This window comes from Amblyomma americanum, chromosome 5 (assembly GCF_052857255.1).
Source record: "Amblyomma americanum isolate KBUSLIRL-KWMA chromosome 5, ASM5285725v1, whole genome shotgun sequence".
NCBI lineage: Eukaryota > Metazoa > Arthropoda > Arachnida > Ixodida > Ixodidae > Amblyomma > Amblyomma americanum.
The window spans coordinates 175,843,228-175,862,154 of record NC_135501.1 but is presented as its reverse complement, the minus strand read 5'-3'; the positions used below and the strand labels follow the sequence as shown (position 1 = coordinate 175,862,154).

General features: G+C 46.0%; 2 protein-coding genes across 2 annotated transcripts in view; both read left to right on the top strand.

The window, feature by feature from the left end:
* The window catches only part of LOC144134380 (membrane metallo-endopeptidase-like 1), a 13,155-nt gene extending 12,715 nt beyond the window's left edge, over window positions 1-440 (top strand). Inside the window, exon 5 of the mRNA XM_077667303.1 lies at window positions 306-440. Within this exon, the coding sequence (XP_077523429.1) occupies window positions 306-440 (135 nt within the window). The remainder of the gene's footprint in view (window positions 1-305) is intronic.
* LOC144134379 (protein-cysteine N-palmitoyltransferase HHAT-like) lies at window positions 320-18,927 on the top strand. The gene is made up of 7 exons (XM_077667302.1): window positions 320-667; window positions 1,452-1,519; window positions 5,272-5,382; window positions 5,478-5,678; window positions 13,589-13,816; window positions 15,601-15,926; window positions 18,888-18,927. Exons 1-7 carry the CDS (start codon window positions 568-570, stop codon window positions 18,925-18,927), a joined length of 1,074 nt encoding a protein of 357 aa, XP_077523428.1. The 5' UTR covers window positions 320-567.

The following is an 18,927-nucleotide window of genomic DNA, read 5'->3' as shown; positions in this document are numbered from 1 at the left end:
CTGCTTCCGCAAGAGGATTGCCGTGTCTGCCGCATCTTACTTTGAAATCGACATAAAGTTATACTGGCACATACGCAGCTACGCTCTGTGTTAATTTAGTGCTACCTACGTTTTACACTAAGCAGCTGTTGCTTGGCACACGGCTAGCTAAATTTATCTGCCTAGAAGAACTGGACAGCTTTCAGGAGCGGAGGCTTTGGTTAAACGATTCCTCGCACCCCATCGCAGGTGCGCTTTTATTGTGAGTGGCCGAGCGGCCGTTCGCGCTATAAGAATAAACTCTGCTTTCTTTCTATTTTCGCCAGTTGATTGCAACAGCTGCAGCGTTAAGAGGACCTGAAACGGCCTGTAGAGAGATTACCAAGTACGGGGATGACCCTGTTTCAGAGGAGCTGCCTGGATCATGCCGCTCGGAATGTAGCGAGCAGAGTTATTTGTGAGCAATAGGCTATTTATTTTCGATACTTGGGCAGGGCCCGCTATTTCTTTATACGTCTTGTCATCCTTTCTTTTTGCCACAACGAAGCATTCTCCAAAGTTTTCATTCCGGAGATAGCCTGTGTCACAATGAACGGAAATGTCTGCTGCCGATATCTGCGTTTCGTTCACTGGACCACATGGATCGGAATGATTTTCTACGCTTTCTACATCGTCGTGCAGAAGAGAGGTAAACTCTTCCTTATGTGGTGTTAAGCAGGGCAGTGTTGAGAGAAGGTCTAACTGGTCGTTTAATAGTTTTGCGAGGAATGTTCAGTGTGTTTTCATTCTGCGATGTAACGTTTCATAAATGCTGACATTGAAAGATGCTGTGTGGGAGTGAGATTTCGCAATATCTTGTTTTGAAGGAGCGCATAACTTGAAGACGGGGCTCACCACCAGCTATGATGTACATAGCCAGGACGCACTGGTCTTTCCACGCCGTAATCCAACAATGTGAGCGTGCGGCTCTTGACCACACCGGCAGCGCTACGCTTTATCAAACTCCTCGTCAGTGTCCTTCATCTTGGAAAGCAGCCGCAAGTTTGGTGACGTCAGCAACAAATTATAAAGTCAATGTGGGGTTGAACAGACATGCTAGTTCTAAGGTGGCGTGCAGTCGTCACAATTTCACCGATGGCAGAAGGTCATCTTTCGAGACAGTGATACATTATCGAAGAGTAATATGCTCATTTGAAAGAGGACATTCTAAACTTTCATTTCTTTATAATATATTCAGGCAGTTTATCTAAATTAGATTATTTTGTGCATTATAATGTGTCCGTACTTGGATCAGGGAAGCATTAAAGAAAGCATTTCGGTTCAGTTCACACCATAGGGGCCACTTTTTGATCGTTCAGCTCGTGTTACATTGTGCACCCCGTAGATCCGCTTTGTACGTGATACGAGTAGTAGACTGTTCTGAGCTGGTTACTGGATAATGAAGCGGAGCCTACGTTTCCTTCTCACGACAGCCGAAATTATATCTGCACTGTTCAAAGAAGCCAGGTGGTTTTGCCGTGTGCACAACTGCAGGCAAAGGGTAAGCACATCGAATTCGTATTTCAGCGCTCGTCGCACCGTTATTCACCAGCTGCACAAAACTTGCTGCGCACTCTTCTGTGGGATGAGACATGTACACAGTGCTTGGTATCGTTGGCCCAGGCTTCTGAATTTTGGATTCGGCCATGTCGCATTCTCAATTTAACATAGATGTCGTCGCTTTCATTCGCTCATTGTGTGAGAAAAGCATGTTCTTACAACCTTTGTCCGTAAAGTGTCGAGATTGATTTATTTTCTCTAGAAATGATTCGCCAAAATAAATGTTGGTGCGTATGTGTAGCGCCATCTTTTCAGTGTAATCTGAGCTTTATATTTTAATTTTTCTGGCAGCCGCTAGATGGCACTGCACGTAGAAAAATACGTTGTAACCAGTCGTCTGCGCATTCTATCGTCAGTGAATGGGGAGAGATGGACGTCCACCTAGAACAGCGTGTACACATAAAATTCTGTATGAAGCTTGCAAAACAGCCACACACTTATGAGCTCCTTCGTGACGCTTGCGGCAAAGAGACCTTATCGCGGGCGCGAGTTTTCGAGTGGCACAAGAGGTTCGATTCATGGAGAACGCCGATGGAAGACGACACAAAGCAGGGGTGCCCTTCAATATCACGGAATGAAAACAACGTGGGCCGGATCAGGGAAATCGTACAGCAAGACCACATCATTACAGTCCGCATGCTATCTGATGCTCTCGACATCAGTAAGACAAGGTCCCACCAAATTTTGCGTGAGAACTTGGGGAAACGAAAGCTGAATGCCAGACTTGTGCCGCACTCCCTCACACAGGACCAGAAGGACACGCGGGCATCAGTGAACGCTGATTTCCTCTCCGAGACAGAGAAGGATGCTGCATTAGACGACAGCATCATTGCTGAAGACGAAACATGGTGTTATCAATACGATCCTAGAACAAAGAGGCGGAGCGCCGCATGGCGGTCCACAAGCCCTCTGGTGTCGAGAAAGGTGCAGCGACAGAAAACCAAAGCAAAGACGATTATAGTTTTTTTCGATGCCAGAAATGTCATACACCGCGAGTTTGTCCCACCAGGGCAGACGGTGAATCAGGAGTTTTATATCTGCGTGCTCCAACACATGCGTGATGCACTGCGACGCCGTCGCGCTTACTTATGGGCATCTGGAAAAACGAGCCCTCTCCACGATAACGCAAGGCCGCACACTGCTCTCAGCGTGACAAAATTTCTCGCCAAGCACAGCATTACCGTACTTCCCCATTCGCCATACTCGCCTGACCTCTACCCATCCGATTTTTTCCTGTTTCCTCGCGTGAAGAGAGCCCTAAAAGGTCGCTGGATGGGGAGCGTGGAGGCTATTCAAGACGCCACGACAAGGGAGCTGACAGTCCTGCCAAAAGGAGTGTTTTCCAACTCTTTCCAAAGCCTCAAGAAGCGTTAGAAGCTGTGCATAGACTGCAAGGGAGAATATTTCGAAGAGGTCCTGCACAAATTATCATAATGTTAAACGCATTTTTTTAACGGACTCAGTCTCGGAACTTCACGGACAAATGTTGTAGGTTGGTGTACTTATAAAGAAAAACAATACCTCGTAGAAAGCGGGTGAGTGAGGTACCATTTTTTTTAGTTTAATCGGTGTGTTTTGTGAGCTTCAGGACGCCACAAATACTCGAAACGAAGGCTGCTAGCGGCTAAACAGCATTCTCCTAAAACTCTTTTGTGTGAGAATAGGCTCGTCGTGATTCAGGATTTCTTAATTCTCGAAGAATGAAATTTAGCAGTTATCTCTGATTAATAAACATTAAAAAGGTTAAAGTCTTCATATTACTCGCAGGAAAACCAAATTTTAAGGTAAGTTTAATGCGTGAAATCTGCTGTCTTCCGTAATAAATGCTCTCACATAATGAACGGACCTTCTTGTTTGGCTGTGAAAAAGTATATTTCCGCTCAAAAATTGAACGCTCCTATTTTCTTTTCTTTTCTTGCGCAGTGTGCTGCTTGTAATTGTGAATACTAGCAGCCGCCCTTTTTTTGAACCTAGAAACAACTACGCAATAATGCTAAAGTGGCATCTGTAAAATCAAAAGACTAGTATACCTCCCTCTGCACGAGAAACTTCCAGTAAAAGTATTCTGCGAGAAATCTGGGAAGTATTAGAAGCCATGCCTGGTCCCAAAGGGCTTCTCTTTTCGACCTGCCACATAGATGATAGCAACCTGTGGTTCGGCTTCGCGCTGGATGCTGCTAGTTGAGCTATCTTTCGTACAATTACGGGCCGTTACAAGTGTTACCCTTGCGGGAGAGGGAGTTAAATTTCCTCCCCAAGACGATGAGCTGGTGCTGCAGGAGATTGTCCCATGGAGACGGTGTTTCATCGGCGAAATGAGCCATTAATGGAGGCGAGGGAGACGAAACATTTATTCATTAAAGGTATTGAAATTTAGCTCTTTCTGTCGAGTTCTCAGTTCAGTACCCCATTAGTGGTTGCCGTCCGATGAGTCCTCTGGGCCAGTACCCGTTGCTGGTCCGGGTCTGAGCTGGACAGTTAACTCTCCCACTGTTCTTGTGTCAGGTGTGGAAATGGTATTAGCACTGGGTTAAGTTGGCAGGCCCATACCTTGGAGTGGGATGTGGACTACTCTCCGCAGTTAGGGCAGTGTGGGGAGTATTGCGTGAATAAATTTGCATGTAGTCGTGTTGGATCAGGGTAGACTTCCTTCTGGAGTTGTCATATACTTTCTTGTATTTTGGTCAGGGATTCATGTCCTGGTGGCTATGTTCTGCGGGTGAGTCTAATTTAGTGCAATGTGACGGAATGGGACCAGTGGAGTGAAACCTCTGCTATTAAGTAAGAATTTGACGAGGGTGTCCTGGTGATGGTTTCCGTGCGATAAACCCATGATGGATGGTTCTGTGGTCAGGTTCGCGTAACAAAGAGAGAACATTCGCACATTTCATGAAAAATTCGCAATCACAGCCGAAGAAAATTTCAGACAGTATACACAGTATTGTACAAACCGAGTATAAAGTTTGCGAAAGCTGCTTGGCTGCTTCTAGAATGTTGCACTGTTGCATGCTACGCGCTTCAGTATTGTTTTACTGTAATATACCCTCCACCCAGGCATGTAGCCAGAAATTTTTTCGAGATTAACTCTGCATGCTCATCGAAACACTTCTAAAAGTATTGGAAGAGGGGTTGAGCTTGAACTCGGGTAGGAAGGAGGAAAAACTCTGGCCCCTCTGCCCCCCCCCCCTCCTTGGACACCTACCTGCATCCACCTGATTCTTAAATGGTTTGGAATCAGAAAAAGTAGTGATCCTGATGAGGCTGAATCCGGTACTCCTGAACGATATTGTTAAAAAAAACCTTGTGAAGCGTACACACCAATAGGGCAGGGAAAGGGAAAGCCCCGGGGTGCTTGATAACAGTTTGGAGTATTCGTCTGGCCAAGATGAATACAAGTGCTCGTGTCGAAGCGTTGTCAAGCGCCCTGAGGCTTTCACCTCGTTTGTTCACCTTTTGTGTTTCAAGAAACCATCTACCTGCCCTCTCTTTGCAGTGGTCTCCTAGTAAGAATGGATAGCTAGGACACTTGCCATCCTGTTTTTCAGATCAGCCCTTATTACTCTTCGACAAACTCTCTACGACAGTTTTTCAGCATTGACTACGAAACTCCTGCGTTTTATGAGTCGATATTGCAAGCCCCTGTTTTCAAGACAACTTGTGCATATGCTAATGAAAGCAACTGATTACTTTCAGGACCACGGCGACTCCGAATGGGAAGCCATTGTGAGTCTCGTCTGGGCCATGAGGTTCTGGCTGCTGGCTCACGCCGCCCTTGCACAGCTGATAGCAGCTCTTGCGTCACAGGTAGGAAGCCCTGCGTCCCGCTTTTCGCTCAAGACTCGCTTTCCGTTCCATGCTTCCTTGTTATTCTTACTGCTTTTGTTGGTGTTCCCACGCAGTTACTGCAGCCGTTTTATGTTTTATACTCGCTTCTCTTTGCGACGATGTGCTTCCCGAGGGATGTCTGGGTCAAAGGGATCATCATGCTGGCAGCGTCTTTCCTCGCCGTGTCGCTACGGCGCAGGTCAGTGGTCTACGCTGTTGGGTTCGCGCTTGTGGCCGATGCGACCATAGATATACCGCTCAAGCCCCGCTTATCGGTGAGTACGTACGCGACCATCAGCTTCGTTTTCTTTGTTGTTGTGTTATACTGCTACTGTTTAGATCCTGTATTCTTCCTTAAGGACAGCCTTTATCAAACATATTGGGGACGCGTCTCTTTGCTTTAGGGCAACCCTTACCTGAACCCTGAACAAAAGCGTGAAGAAAATGAAGAAGATGGCTTCCCTAACTGCGTGGATATTTAAAGCTTCAGCGTTGCCATAAGCTCTCCACTCCACGGCTGAAAAAGAAAACATCTTTTCAGCAAGGGTGTACTATCGGGGACAAAAGTGGTATACTCCCCGCAGCGGGAGCCGGAGCAGCGGAAAACTGCATTGTAACGCCATCTACAGGAGGCATCTGGGATCGAGACAGCCAATGGGGGCACTTTGTTTTCTGCGGGCATGTCGCTTGACTCGTTTCGACGTTTCGTGCTTTAGATGGCGTTACGACGCAGTTTTCCGCTGCTCCGGCTCCCGCTGCGTGGAGTCACGACCGGCTTTATTACTTAGCGACCTGCTCACTACGCCGGCTCCTACGGCGGGGCGTGTCCGGGTAAATATCACGTGACTCTTCAGGAGGGACAGCGCGCCGCAACAGGTGGCGCCACAAGTTACCCTCATATCGGCAGCGCCCGCCGTACGCTTCTGCTAGCTTCAGTATGCTTGCGCTGGAATGTGGCCGGTAGGCCGAGTTAAACCGCATCGTTTTTTAAGCACGCACCGCAAAGACGTGTTAATATTCATCAGATGCAATAATCGTGGACAGCTTTCTGTATGCAGTGGTTGTTGCGAGCGTGAGCTGTCAGCAAACAGGCCTGCGTCTTTGGCTCATGAGCGCGCGAGAACAGCGCAGAAGCCGGCGTCTCGCGCTCGTAGCTTCCCCTGCATAGCCACAAAAAGCTGTACCCGACTAGAGGCTGCTAGTGATAATATTTTTTTCTTCTCAAAGCAGCAGTTTTGCAGTTAAAACAAGCTCAAAGAGCGGTTGTACTGGCGAGCGCGGCTCTGGTGCTACTCGAGCGGCGTTCTTTTTTCTTCTTGCGCGCGCAGCTGCACAATTTCAACACGATTGCTTCTGCTCTGTACCTAGCAGCACTCCAGGGCGAAGTCGCGCTACTTTCCGCCGATTTATGATAAAAAGCGCGCCACGGACACTTCTCACTCACTTGTTTTCAGGAGCGTTAACCTGATTGTTAATCATTTCAAGACGCACTCTACATGAAAAATAAATAAAACGAGACTCGAAAAGCTCGTTTGCCAGACACAATAGCCGGTCGTGGCCAGACCTTTATTTGACGCCAGCCAGATCCTTAAACTTTCAGGACCTTCCAAACGAAAAATGATGAATGCCAAACCAAAATCACGTGATTTTGGTTTGGCATTTATCATTTTTTGTTTGTCGTGCTTTTCTGTGAGATCAGACGCAAACTTGGACAAAAATGGCTTCATAAACTTGTGGACAATCACCTTTAGCAAGGCCCTTCTGTGAGGCTCTGTGGTGTCCTTCGAGCACACAAACAGCGGTTTTTTTGCAAGTGATGGCAGCGCGAGGTCTGCAAACTTCTTAAGCAGCCTTGGCCCCCTAACTAGCACAGGATCCACACTTGATGCCGCACCTTCCAGGCGGCTGACGAACTCTACGAAAGCCAAGGTAGGGTACGACAGCCCTCCCCGGTCTATGCCTGCTATGATAGTAGGGTTGGGCGGGGTAAAACGAGACAATAATTTGCAAACTCATACTGTTTTTACACTTTTATTTCAAAAACCAGAAGAATTGTACAGGAGCCTTCCTTGGCATCTTATCTAAGTGGTCATCAGCAAAACTCAGAAAGCTTGCAACATCACAACTATGAATATTCATCAATTATAAAAAAAAAGTCCCATTTGTCTCATTTTGCCCCGACCCACGGGGCAAAACGAGACAGAAGGTGGGGCAAAACGAGACACTTTGTCGAAACCAAACAAAATCAGTTCTTGCACTCGGAGCACTTGAAGTACAATCCATGGGGCCCTGCGCATTCTTCGTGAGCCCACTCGTGACACATCATGCATTGGATGCACAAAGAACGAGGCGCCGTGTTGCTGCATAATTCTTTGCACACGAGGCACTCCCAGACACATTTGTTGCTTGTTAATCGCTTCGCAAAACGTTTTCCTTTCAGTGCGATATCCTGCGATTGAACACTGCCACCAACAGCCCTTTCGTTCGATTTCCCGCTTCGTTTTCTTGAGGCCATACCTGACTCCTTGGGAGGTTTTGCTGCAACTATCTTCGCCTTGTATGGCGATGAGGTCAAACCTATGCTTGTCTCCGACTTCCCTCTTTTTGCTTTTTCTATAGCAGGAACAGGAGAGAGAACTCGAAAGGTTGTGTCACTATGAGCGGGCTCATCATTGTCATCGGTAGAAGTAGGCGAGGAGCAGTTAGCGCGGGATTCTTGGCGTTGACCGCAAGTTTGATGTCCCACTGTGCTTGCCAATGGCGCTTCATCGAACACAGGATCATCCAGCGGCGCACGAGAAAATGGCCAAACACCACACTTCCGAAATCCATTGGTTATATTACTGATGTTTCCGGATCGTTCAAAGGCTTTGCTTACCAGCTCATCTACATTCTCCATCGTGATGCGACTCCCAATGTTGCTCAGCAGCCACTCCCGACATGCGTTGTTGTAGGCAGCTTTGAAGGCTTTGAAAAAGCTTACGTCAAGTGGCTGTAGCTTGTGTGTTTGATCCAAGCTGCTTCTTCCAAAGCACGTATCGACCATGCGTCTCCGGTCGTTCTGCTCGCCGTTGAATGGCATTCTTAGTCACAGAGAAGGCTTTCGGTGCAGTGCGAATAGAATGTTTTCGCTGGCGCACGCTTTCTAGAGCTTCTTAATATTGGAAGGAAGGCCTCAAACGTTGCTGGCACATACCCATTACGAGGGAGTGGCCAAGACACAGGCGTTTAATTGCTCGATAAACGAAAGTTTGGACGCAAAAATGAGTGATAATAGTATGTAAGCTGATAGATTAGAAGACGCAAGGACAAGGATCCTGTTAACTTGGAGATCGAAAACGGAACAATGGCTTAATGTGCAGAATAGTATACAATGCCTGTAATGCTTCATTGTCACACTGACTGAGAGCGGGAAAAAGAAATTAGAATGGGAGTCGCTGCGTTTCTTGAAGAAAATTGTGCACAGCAGAGCGCACACTTCTTTTGCTTCGTCTAAGAAATGAAGCGCCAATGGAAAGAACAACCGCGGAGGACACAGGCAAGCCCCGTTGATGAAACGGAATTAGCAAAAGATGCTTCCTCAAATGAGAGAAGCGGCGGCAGAACAGCAGGAAGTGATCTATTGTATCAGGTTCGGCACAAAAAGGGCACAGTGGGGAAGCCGCCAGGACAGATCTGTGAAGGTAGAAATTTAGAAGGGGAACCCGGCAACGCAAGCGCGTGAAAGAGACCTCTAGTCTGCGTGAGAGCCAGTCTTTGCTACTCCAAGGATGCAGATGATCCTGATATTTGGGAGATGATGTAAGAGCCGAGCAGCAAATTCCTGAAATATTGTGTAGCTGCGAAACCTCACCGCAGCTGTATATACACACGTTGGCAGGACAGCAACAATTGGGCCGCAGAGAAAGACTCTTGCTAAGGAATCTGCAACCTCATTTAACTGAAAGCCCATGTGACCTGGTACCCAAAGCAACCTTACCAAATTTAGATGGAGCGGAATCAGGAACTTAAAGAGGCGTAATGCCCGAGACTCAGTGAGTGATAATGAGGAGCAAATGGGCAGAGAGTCTGTCATAACCACGACATGGGAAACTGTAGTTTCTCGCCTCGCTCCATGCAGCCCTCGTCGTCTTTCATTTGTACGTGCGGACCATTCTAGAAAACGAGACAAAAAAATGCGAGCTAAAGAATGCACTTTGCGCGAGCAGAGGCTGCAATTGCTTGCTGCGAGCGACGAACTGTCGCGTTTTGCCCCTTCCATAGGCTCCTACTCAATCAATTTTATATTTATGAAGATTACCACATAAGAGAACTGTAATTGTTTCCACAGCTATCCAAAAAGATGCAGTAACAACACACGTACGTACCTTGTCGCTGTAGTTCACGGCTACACTCCTGCTCATGTCCAAAGAAACGGGACGTCCGAATTTCGCACCTTTTTGGCGGGACAGCCACTCCACGAATGTCGCTCCAAAATTTTTTCCGGAAGTGGGCAACTCAAGATTCCTGCCGTTTTTAACATACATTTATTCGACACTTAATCTTGGTTTAAGAAACCTACTTAATCTAAAAGGTTTTACGCTAGATGTCGCTAGACGAGACATGTCTCATTTTGCCCCATGTCTCATTTTACCCCGCTCTACCCTAGTAGATTGAGAGGCTGGAGCCCGCAAATTAATGAGACAGCCTTCACATGCAATGCAGTCTTGCTGTGCGCCCGCTTGATTTACAGGGCGGAACGCAGCAATACACCATCGCGGGCGATGATTTTCACGGCCTACGAAAGATAAAGGCTGTCAGATATAATTAAATTCTTAGCACGTATGCTGGAAGCAAGCAGAACAGCCGGAAACACAGTGCGCAGACGCGCACAAAAACACAGCCAAGAAGCAGCGACTGCTACCGCTACGCCAGCCCGCACTCGGCGTGGGGGTAAGTTGTGGCGCCACGGAGAGCAGCGGCGGTCTAGCGAACTAACAAATCGGGGGCTACGGAGGCGGCGCCGGTGGACAGGTCGCCAAGTAATAAAGCTGGTCGTGCGTGGAGTATACCACTTTTCTCCCCGATAGTACATTTGCTTTTGTCGCTGGCAGCCAGAAGCAAATGTACACCCTTGCCCATCCTGGGTGCCGTCTGATGGCGCGTTCACACTTGGACATTCGGCGGCGAGAGCGAGCGGAATCTGCTGCCGCGGAAGAGATTCCGCCGAAATACCCAGCAGAAAGGCCGATTGGTCCAGGACCGAATTCTGCCGCCGGAAAAAAATCCGATCTAGTCAGCCAATAGAAAGGCGAGTGCCCGCGGCGAAAAACCTGGCGGCGCCCTTCGATGCAGGACGCCTCGCTTCGGACTGAATTCGTCGCTGTTACTGCCTTTTTCAGCACGTTCACTGGCCATAAAAGAGCCAGCGGTCTTTCGCTTTGTCTCATCTCGCCCATAAGAAGACGTTCGAGAGATAAATTTATTTTTTTATTTCGGGTGACGATTCTTCCCCTTTTAGGCTTAAGAGGTGCGTCGGTTTGTTGACAACAATGGTTCCGCTCCTAACCACCAGATGGCGCCACTAGGTGTTTAAAAATTGAGAATGTTAAAAATGGCGTAACGTCTGACAAATAGCTGCATTTAGCGTACGCAAGCGTGCATATGGTCTTGGTATGTAGACAGCATCGATTAACCTCTTGCCACATCTGTGTACGCCGTGAGCAGACACACAGACGATCAGTGGCGACGCGGTGGCTGGGAAGTGTGAACGAGACGAGGGAGCATTTCGGCGGCCGCGGATTCCGCTCGCTCTTGCCGCCGAATGTGTAAGTGTGAACGCGCCATAAAGCAGGCGTGTTATCCCCACAGTGCGCAAGTAAAGTTACTGATGATAATGATGCTTTTGTCGCCAGCTCCGATAAATAATTTATGCATTTTGGCACTGTCGGTTTCCTGAACATGGGAGAACTGGCGCAGTGCAGACGCGCACAACATTCTTAAGGAAACACCTGTGGCGTCGTTTTTCCATGACAAATGCGTAGAGAAACAACCTAGGTAGCAGAGCGCCACCTAGGCCACGTGATTCTGTGATGTAATCATTATCTGCCCTTAGTGGTAGTTGTCAGTTAATGTGGGAAGTGACTTTGAAATTGGTTTTCAAATGTTGGCTGTACAGTAGGAATAAAAGCTATGGCTATAAAATTTGCAAGGAATCTTAAAGATAGACGCGGCTTGCGTTGGAGTTTAAAATTAGATAAAAATTTTATTGAATGTTTTTGTTTTATTGTTCCGTACTAATGTACCTTTTTCTTTAAATGTGCTCTGTGTAGGGTGATGAAGTTTTGTACGAGAGCAACATGTAAAGCTTTGCATAGCTGGTATCCTAAATTATGCACTTTAAACAAAAATTAGATTTATTATATTTTTTTATTTGTCGGGAAAATAAAATTGCCAGTCATGAGTGTTTTAGTGATAAAAACACAAATACACTTAGAATATTGATTGTGGTTAAAGTTATATATATATCGCATTTATTAACATCTGAGAAAATTTTTGTTTAGTTACTCCCACTGGTTCCAGAGAAAAAGGTTCATGAACTTATAAAAATGCTGTGCTGCGAAAAGTGCGAAAATCGGCGACTGTCCACTAAAAGCGACAACGAAAGAGAATGAAAAACATTTCTGAAGTCGCTAATACCCAAATATTATACATTTTGTGAAAGCTAATAACATGCTGCATCCCAATGTTGCCAAACATAAAAATGGAAAACAAACTGAGGTGAGAAATGTAAAATAATTCTTCTAAAGTCTAAAACCTTATTGGTGAAACCTGAGCATGAAAAAGTATTAAAATGCATCTCAAGATTCGCGATTTTTCTCAAAGCTAAAGAAAGGCTCTGCCAGCATGGTGCACAATGCAAACATTTAATTTTGACGAAACAAAATTTATTCCCGCCTTTAAAAAATAATTAGTCGCAAGGTGTTTCTCTGGAAGAGCAAAATGGATTTCCCAAGCCCCAGCGGTGGCAGCGCCTGCCATCGCAGGGCAATGCCGCATCCCTTAACCGCCCCACCGCTGCGCCAGGAGAGGTACAAGCACTCCCAGGGATTTGTGAATTGGAAGTCGAGAATAACCAATTCCGCGTGTATTGGCATTAACTCATTAAAGCTATCGTACCACACCTTTAATTCGGAGCCTAAGTGTCCAGTCCAGTTTTTCTAATTTTTTCTCGCTGAATTTTAGAATGAACGTTCCTGCGGGCGAGTTGGTTTTTTTTCAAGGTATGTTAGAAACAGCGCAAAAGGACAAGGACAATGTATTTAAAGTATAATATATTTTTGCCCTTGGCCTTTTAGTAACAGCAAAAGTTCTTGCACTAACAAGGCAATTTTAGCTTTAATAATAATTATAACGTGAGAATCACAACTTTATTCCATGATGAGCTTTTCTGGCTTTATAAAAGTTCCGCCCAGCCGAAAGGAACAGCAGAAAATTTTCTTTCGTAAAAACAGATTTTTTTGTAGTATTTCCCGGCCATGAACTTGCAGTAACAACTAAAATTTTTGCAGTTACGACATAATTTCAGTGGTATTGTTATATACCTTGTCGTAAGGACAGAGCTGCAGCAAAATACACTTGAACATTGTTATAACGAAGTTAGAGGGGCCTGTCAATTACTTCGTCATAGCGGCAGCTTCGGAATAGACTTTGTTTACCGAACTTTCAAGAATGTCATTCCTTTGTTGTATCCATTATTTTGTTATAAACTACTTGGTTATAACGTTATAGCGTTATAACCGTTTGGCACTAACGGTAGTTTCGGCTGTACTACACAACACACTACAGTACTAGAGCACATTACTGCAATAATGCAGAAACATCTGTCGTTAAGGCCTAAAGACAGCCATTTTGTCTTATTTTGGGTACGATTCTGGCGTTTTTTTTTTCTAACGGGCGTTTTCCGTGTAAGTATCTTCTTTGTCATCAGAACGCGATGATGTGTCAATACAGAACAACTTCACTCTGACCACACGGCCTCTTTAAATAAGTTTGTTGGGTTAGCTTTAACCCAGCCGACGGAGACATATCTTACAGGAAGCTAACTGGGAGAGGCCTTTGTCCTGAAGTGTACGTCACCGGGATAACGATGCTGCTTGGTCCTAACCCTGCGTAACATCCCTGTCTGTACAACCCTTGCACGCAGTCCTCTCCGACATTGATTGGTAGCACGTGGTCTCACGGGGCGTCCGTGTACTTCGTCGGCTGGCACGTCCTCCGCTGCGTGAGTGTGACAGCGGACATCCTTGATGGTTCGCCACGTGGCCAGCCGCGAGGAGTCTTCCACACGTGCCTGCGCGCCCTCGCCTACCTGCTCTACTTTCCAGGACTCATAATAGGCCCTGTGACCAACTACGACGACTTCATGAAGGAGGTAGGTACTGCTGCTAACCTACTACTTCGAATAGTACTGATGATGCGAATTCTGCTGTTAGCGCGATTGCAGCCCCTTCAACTCTAAGTAATACCACTTGTACAACTACTCAATACTGTCACTGCTTAGCACTCTTACTCTGCTACTAGACCGTTACTATCATCAGCGCTCGCTGTCTGCTACAGCTTCTGCGGCTGACGCCCTACTACTTGCAAGACTGATTCTAATAATACTAATGATAGCAACTTCCGTATTAACCGTTTTACGTGAATTTTTCTAGTGTCATTTCTCTTGTGTTCTCAGCGTTTAGCCTTATGAGACGGTTTTTTCTATCTCATTGATATGTTCCACGTGCCATTTTTAGCACATCATTTTGGTCTATCGTTCACTGCAGCTCACACCCTGACTGTAACGCCCGTAGGTCCTGACGGCAACGTAACAAAAAAAAATCCTATAACATCGGCAGGATCGTTGTGCTGTGTACACAACAAATGTGGTTGGTGTCTGGCCCACGTCATACGTAACTGCAAACGAACAAGAGTGGTTCTTGGAGTGTCATTTATCTCTTTTTTAGTACCTTCTGTTAGAGCTGTTGGTTATTTTTTTACTTTTTATTTCATCCTGTCATTGTCCCTATTACTGTTCCCGCAATGGTATCGTAGAACTATTTGAATTTATCTCCTTTCTCCGCGTTGAAGATGCGAATCCACTCTTTACCCTTCAGTAGTAATTTAGTAATTGGTTTTTGGGAAAGGAAATGGCGCAGTATCTGTCTCATATATATCGTTGGACACCTGAACCGCGCCGTAAGGGAAGGGATAAGGGAGGGAATGAAAGAAGAAAGGAAGAAAGGGGCGCCGTAGTGGAGGGCTTCGGAATAATTTCGACCACCTGGGGATCTTTAACGTGCGCTGACATCGCACAGCACACGGGCGCCTTAGCGTTTTTCCTCCATAAAAACGCAGCCGCCAAGAGTGCTCCAGTTCTGGTCATTCCCGTGACTCCATGCGGCACGTTCTTGGGCACAGTACCCATTCTCCGACCTAAATGTCGCTTATGGCTCAGTCTCTCCTGGTTATCACTCTTATTGCGCAACCGGGAAACCCGAGGCGTTCCGGTTTCTATATACTACAGTGCAAGAGGAACTCCTCCTTTACACCGATGGTTATAAAACCAAGGCGAAGGAAGGACTGAATGTGCAAGCACTCCTGAAGCGAATGTTTCTAGGATCGACGCGCGGAAACATCTAGAGGGTGGATCACACAACTGAAACATCGGTCAGCCACCTCACGTAGACAGCAGATGCATACAATGTGGCTGCGTCACATGTCCAACATTCTTGGAGACAATTTTTGAGTATTGGAAAATTGGATGGTACTCTTATGAAAATATTGAAGGTAATATTTCATTGTAAAGCTGTGCAGCGAAGTTTTTCCATTAAATTGTTTCCATCGCTCGAATCGAGCAGTTAGGAGTGCCATAACAATCCAATGGGGTACGATTTTACGATAGCAAAATCGTTAATAACAAGAAATGCAAGCCTGCCGAAGGGAGATCTGCGTATATACTGATTGCTACAGTTGAATCTTACAATATATGAAAAATTACATTCATAAACTGTTTCCCGTTCAAAAATCCTTTTGTCCAGAACTGTTTGGGTAGCGCTGCAGGTGCTGGATGCGTTCGCGGGTGTCGCAGCGCGAAATGTGGAACCACGTGCTCAGCTGTTCACGCTATGTGTGGCCCTGCCTGTATACACTCCACTTAACTGCCGAAAAATGCAGCCTCATCGTCCTTCTGCTTGGAACCACAAGCGTCTCCTGGAGTTGCTGGTGAGGGGCTGCCGCTTGGTCGCGCGGTTCTTCATCATGGAGGCATTTCTGCGGTGGGCGTACGTACGCAGCGCCCTCCTGGCGCCCCGCTGGTACCTGGCGCAGTCCGGCTGGACGCTGGCAGGCCTAGTGTGGCTGACCTCGCTGCAGTTTTACCTCAAGTACAACTTCGCCTACGGCCTGTCTTCGCTGTTCTTCTGGATGGACGGCGTCTACGAGAGGCACGACCTGAGGCCCCTCTGCACGGTGCACATCCACACAGCGAGCAACACGTGGAGGTTGGTCGAAAACTTTTTAATGCGAAAGCATTACAAGGCTGTGTCCCGTGTTTCGTGTTCCGCAAAACTTGTCCGCACGGTTACGCTGTTCTGTGAAGATAAATGCGCAAAAGTTTGATTGTGTTAGATAGCGCGAAATGAGATCTTGCTGAAGGAAAAATTTGGTGGATGAGTTGCAGTTAGTTAATAATTAAACATGAAAATTACGCTTAGACGTCACAATAGGCACGCACGTCGACATAACATCTGGACGTCACAACAGCTACGGACTTCGACATAACACCTGGACGTTACCCGATGACCTCATGGAACACGTACTGGCGTCGTGGAAAGAAACCCGCGTTCTAGAAAGTTCCATGACGTCACATCTGCTGACGTCACTGCATGTCTATACATAGAAGCAACGAAATGCTTTTGCATTTCTCCAATGAGGGGCGCCGCAATGATCTCAAAGTTTTTTTCAGACATGAGGGAACTTAATCCGACGCAAAATAGGCCGACATCGCCATCGTTCTGTCATTTAAGGAACATGGCCAGCAGGATTGTCATCCAGGATTGTCTGCCTTGTTAGCTCCATGTGGTTTCGAATGCGGCATTTATGGTCATACTGCCGCAATACAGCCAGGTCGGTTGCCACCATGATCACGTGGGAGAAACAAGGGCACTTTGCAGAATCTGTTGCATCAGCGGCAGACCCCGCGCACATAAATTTGGGGAGCTGTCTTTTGCCGCGTTTTTTAGGAAATTATTCATTCTGTAGCCAAACTGCCATTGGAAGTCAAAGAGTACTCATTGTGCTTTGAACTGGTTTCAACGATTGCGTCGCGGGGCAATCTGACCGGTCTTTCAGTTTGGTTTCCCTGTTTAAGTTAGCTTCCTACCACCAGCGACGGATAGCTGCCAAGTTTCTTAGGCTTCACCTTAAGATTACTTGCAATTCGGATTTAAATACATATTCTACCAGCTATGCGTTGGAATAAATGTGCAACCTGAGGTATTGTTGCTTAATTATAATGTCATAGAAACTGACAGCATAAGCTATGGAGAAAAGCCCTATGTCTTGAAAATATTTGCCTCTGTTTAAACCGACACCCAAGCTTGATAACTATGTTTTGATTAAAGCCAACAAACAAACTTTGCTCTGAACTCTGACTAGGATATATAGAGGAGCTGTTAGAGAACGCACTTATAGTTGGTATTTTGGTGCCCTTAGTTACAAGGTAGAGCGTTCTTTGAAGTGAAGACAGTTGCAGGGGATGACATACAAAATAAGAATGCTACTTCCTTGTTTATAAATCGATGCTTTATCGCATTGGTCTTCGCTCGGCTAAACGACGCTTCAAATAGTCTGCAGCTTTATGCAAGTTCCAGGAGTGTTTACATTTTGAGGTTAACCGCAGTAGAGAACTTCAGACTTCACTTAATACGTCAGTCGTATTCATAGCTAACGATAAAGCAAAGCAATTGCCTTTCTAATCGAATTTTTTACGGGGGACGTAAGTTCATCAAATTCATTGCAACACTCTTGAATGATGATGAATTTGACGGCGCAAGTGCAGCTAAGACCATAGAGCACCGCAATGCAAGGTTTCCTCGTCTACACAAAGTGAGGTGAAAAATTTATTTGCTAAGCATTTCTCCCCAGATATGCCGAGCATCAGGCCTGGGGAAAACTGCTACCTTTTGTAACAGCGGTGGGTACAGGGTGGCACTGGGGATCGAACCTCGAACCTCCCGCATGCGAGGCGAATGCTCAAACCGCTAGGCCACTGCTGCGGTAGAAACTAGTGAAAGATTGATTTAGATAAACAGTCCTCACGAATTCTTGCTTAAATTTAGGGGATGATTTTAGGGCCGAAAATTCGTGCAGCTCCTCAAAACCTGAATGTCACATATTCCGCATACCTAAATGATAATGTAACTTCAGTGACTGGACTATTTTTTTTTGCTTTCTTTTGTGGTTCGTGTCGACAACGGTGAAACACAAGTATTTGAGAACTCACAATTTTTTTTTATTCGGGAGGACAAGCCATATGTTTAAAAAGGGTGGAATGGGATATAGGTGAAAGACGAGTGAATTTTCGCACCAATAGGACCAAAATGATTTCGAACTGAAATATGAGAAATGGTAAGGCCAGGAGGCAACTCTGTAAGATGAGACCAATTTGGAAATTATGGCGGTCCACTGCGAACCACTAATGCGGTCGGGCTGGACAAGGTCAGAACGGCTGACCTCTTATAAATATTTTTCGCCTATGCGGCACGGGGCCAGCCATCTGTCCAGCTTTTTCGTGCTTGTGCCGAGTCAACTCACGGTTCTGGCTGCCAAACCTTTCTTTCTTATGGTGATGAACCTTCATCCGCCATGTCAGTAACGAGTGCTTTGTGATTTCCAAATTCAAGCATTTTAGTGTTGTTATTTATACCGCTGTGTGTCCTTCAATGTTTTTCGAGGGAACTATACCTAGATATATTCCCTAATAAATATTGTTAATTAGGCTGAATCTAACTTCTTCATGGAGTCCAAGGAAATTGCCGGCGGTAGCACATTCCTTCAGAGGCAATAATGTTCATTTGAACGTTGACCGAGTCATTATCAGCATCATTCCAAGGTCACTGCTTTCAAAGGTCACTGCTTGCGCAAAGTGACCAAGTGACTGAGCACATAGTTTGGACCAAGCATAAATTAGATTTTTAGGTCAACCTAGCTGTGAAAAAAAAGATCGCTGTCATGCAAAACACAAGCGTTTTTATAATTAGAGAGTAATTACTGATCAACATCCACATCAGTCCGGCCATATGGCGACCTTGCGGTAGCCGTTATAGTAGATACTTGGTTGGACACTTGTTAATGTAATCGGTAATCGCTCCACAACAGAATCTACTCCACCTAAGGAGGTTCGCATAAAAAATGGACTTTTTAAAATGCTTGAAGATTTTGATTTCATTTCATTCTTGCAGATATTTTGACAAAGGACTCTACAAATGGATAGTTAGGTAA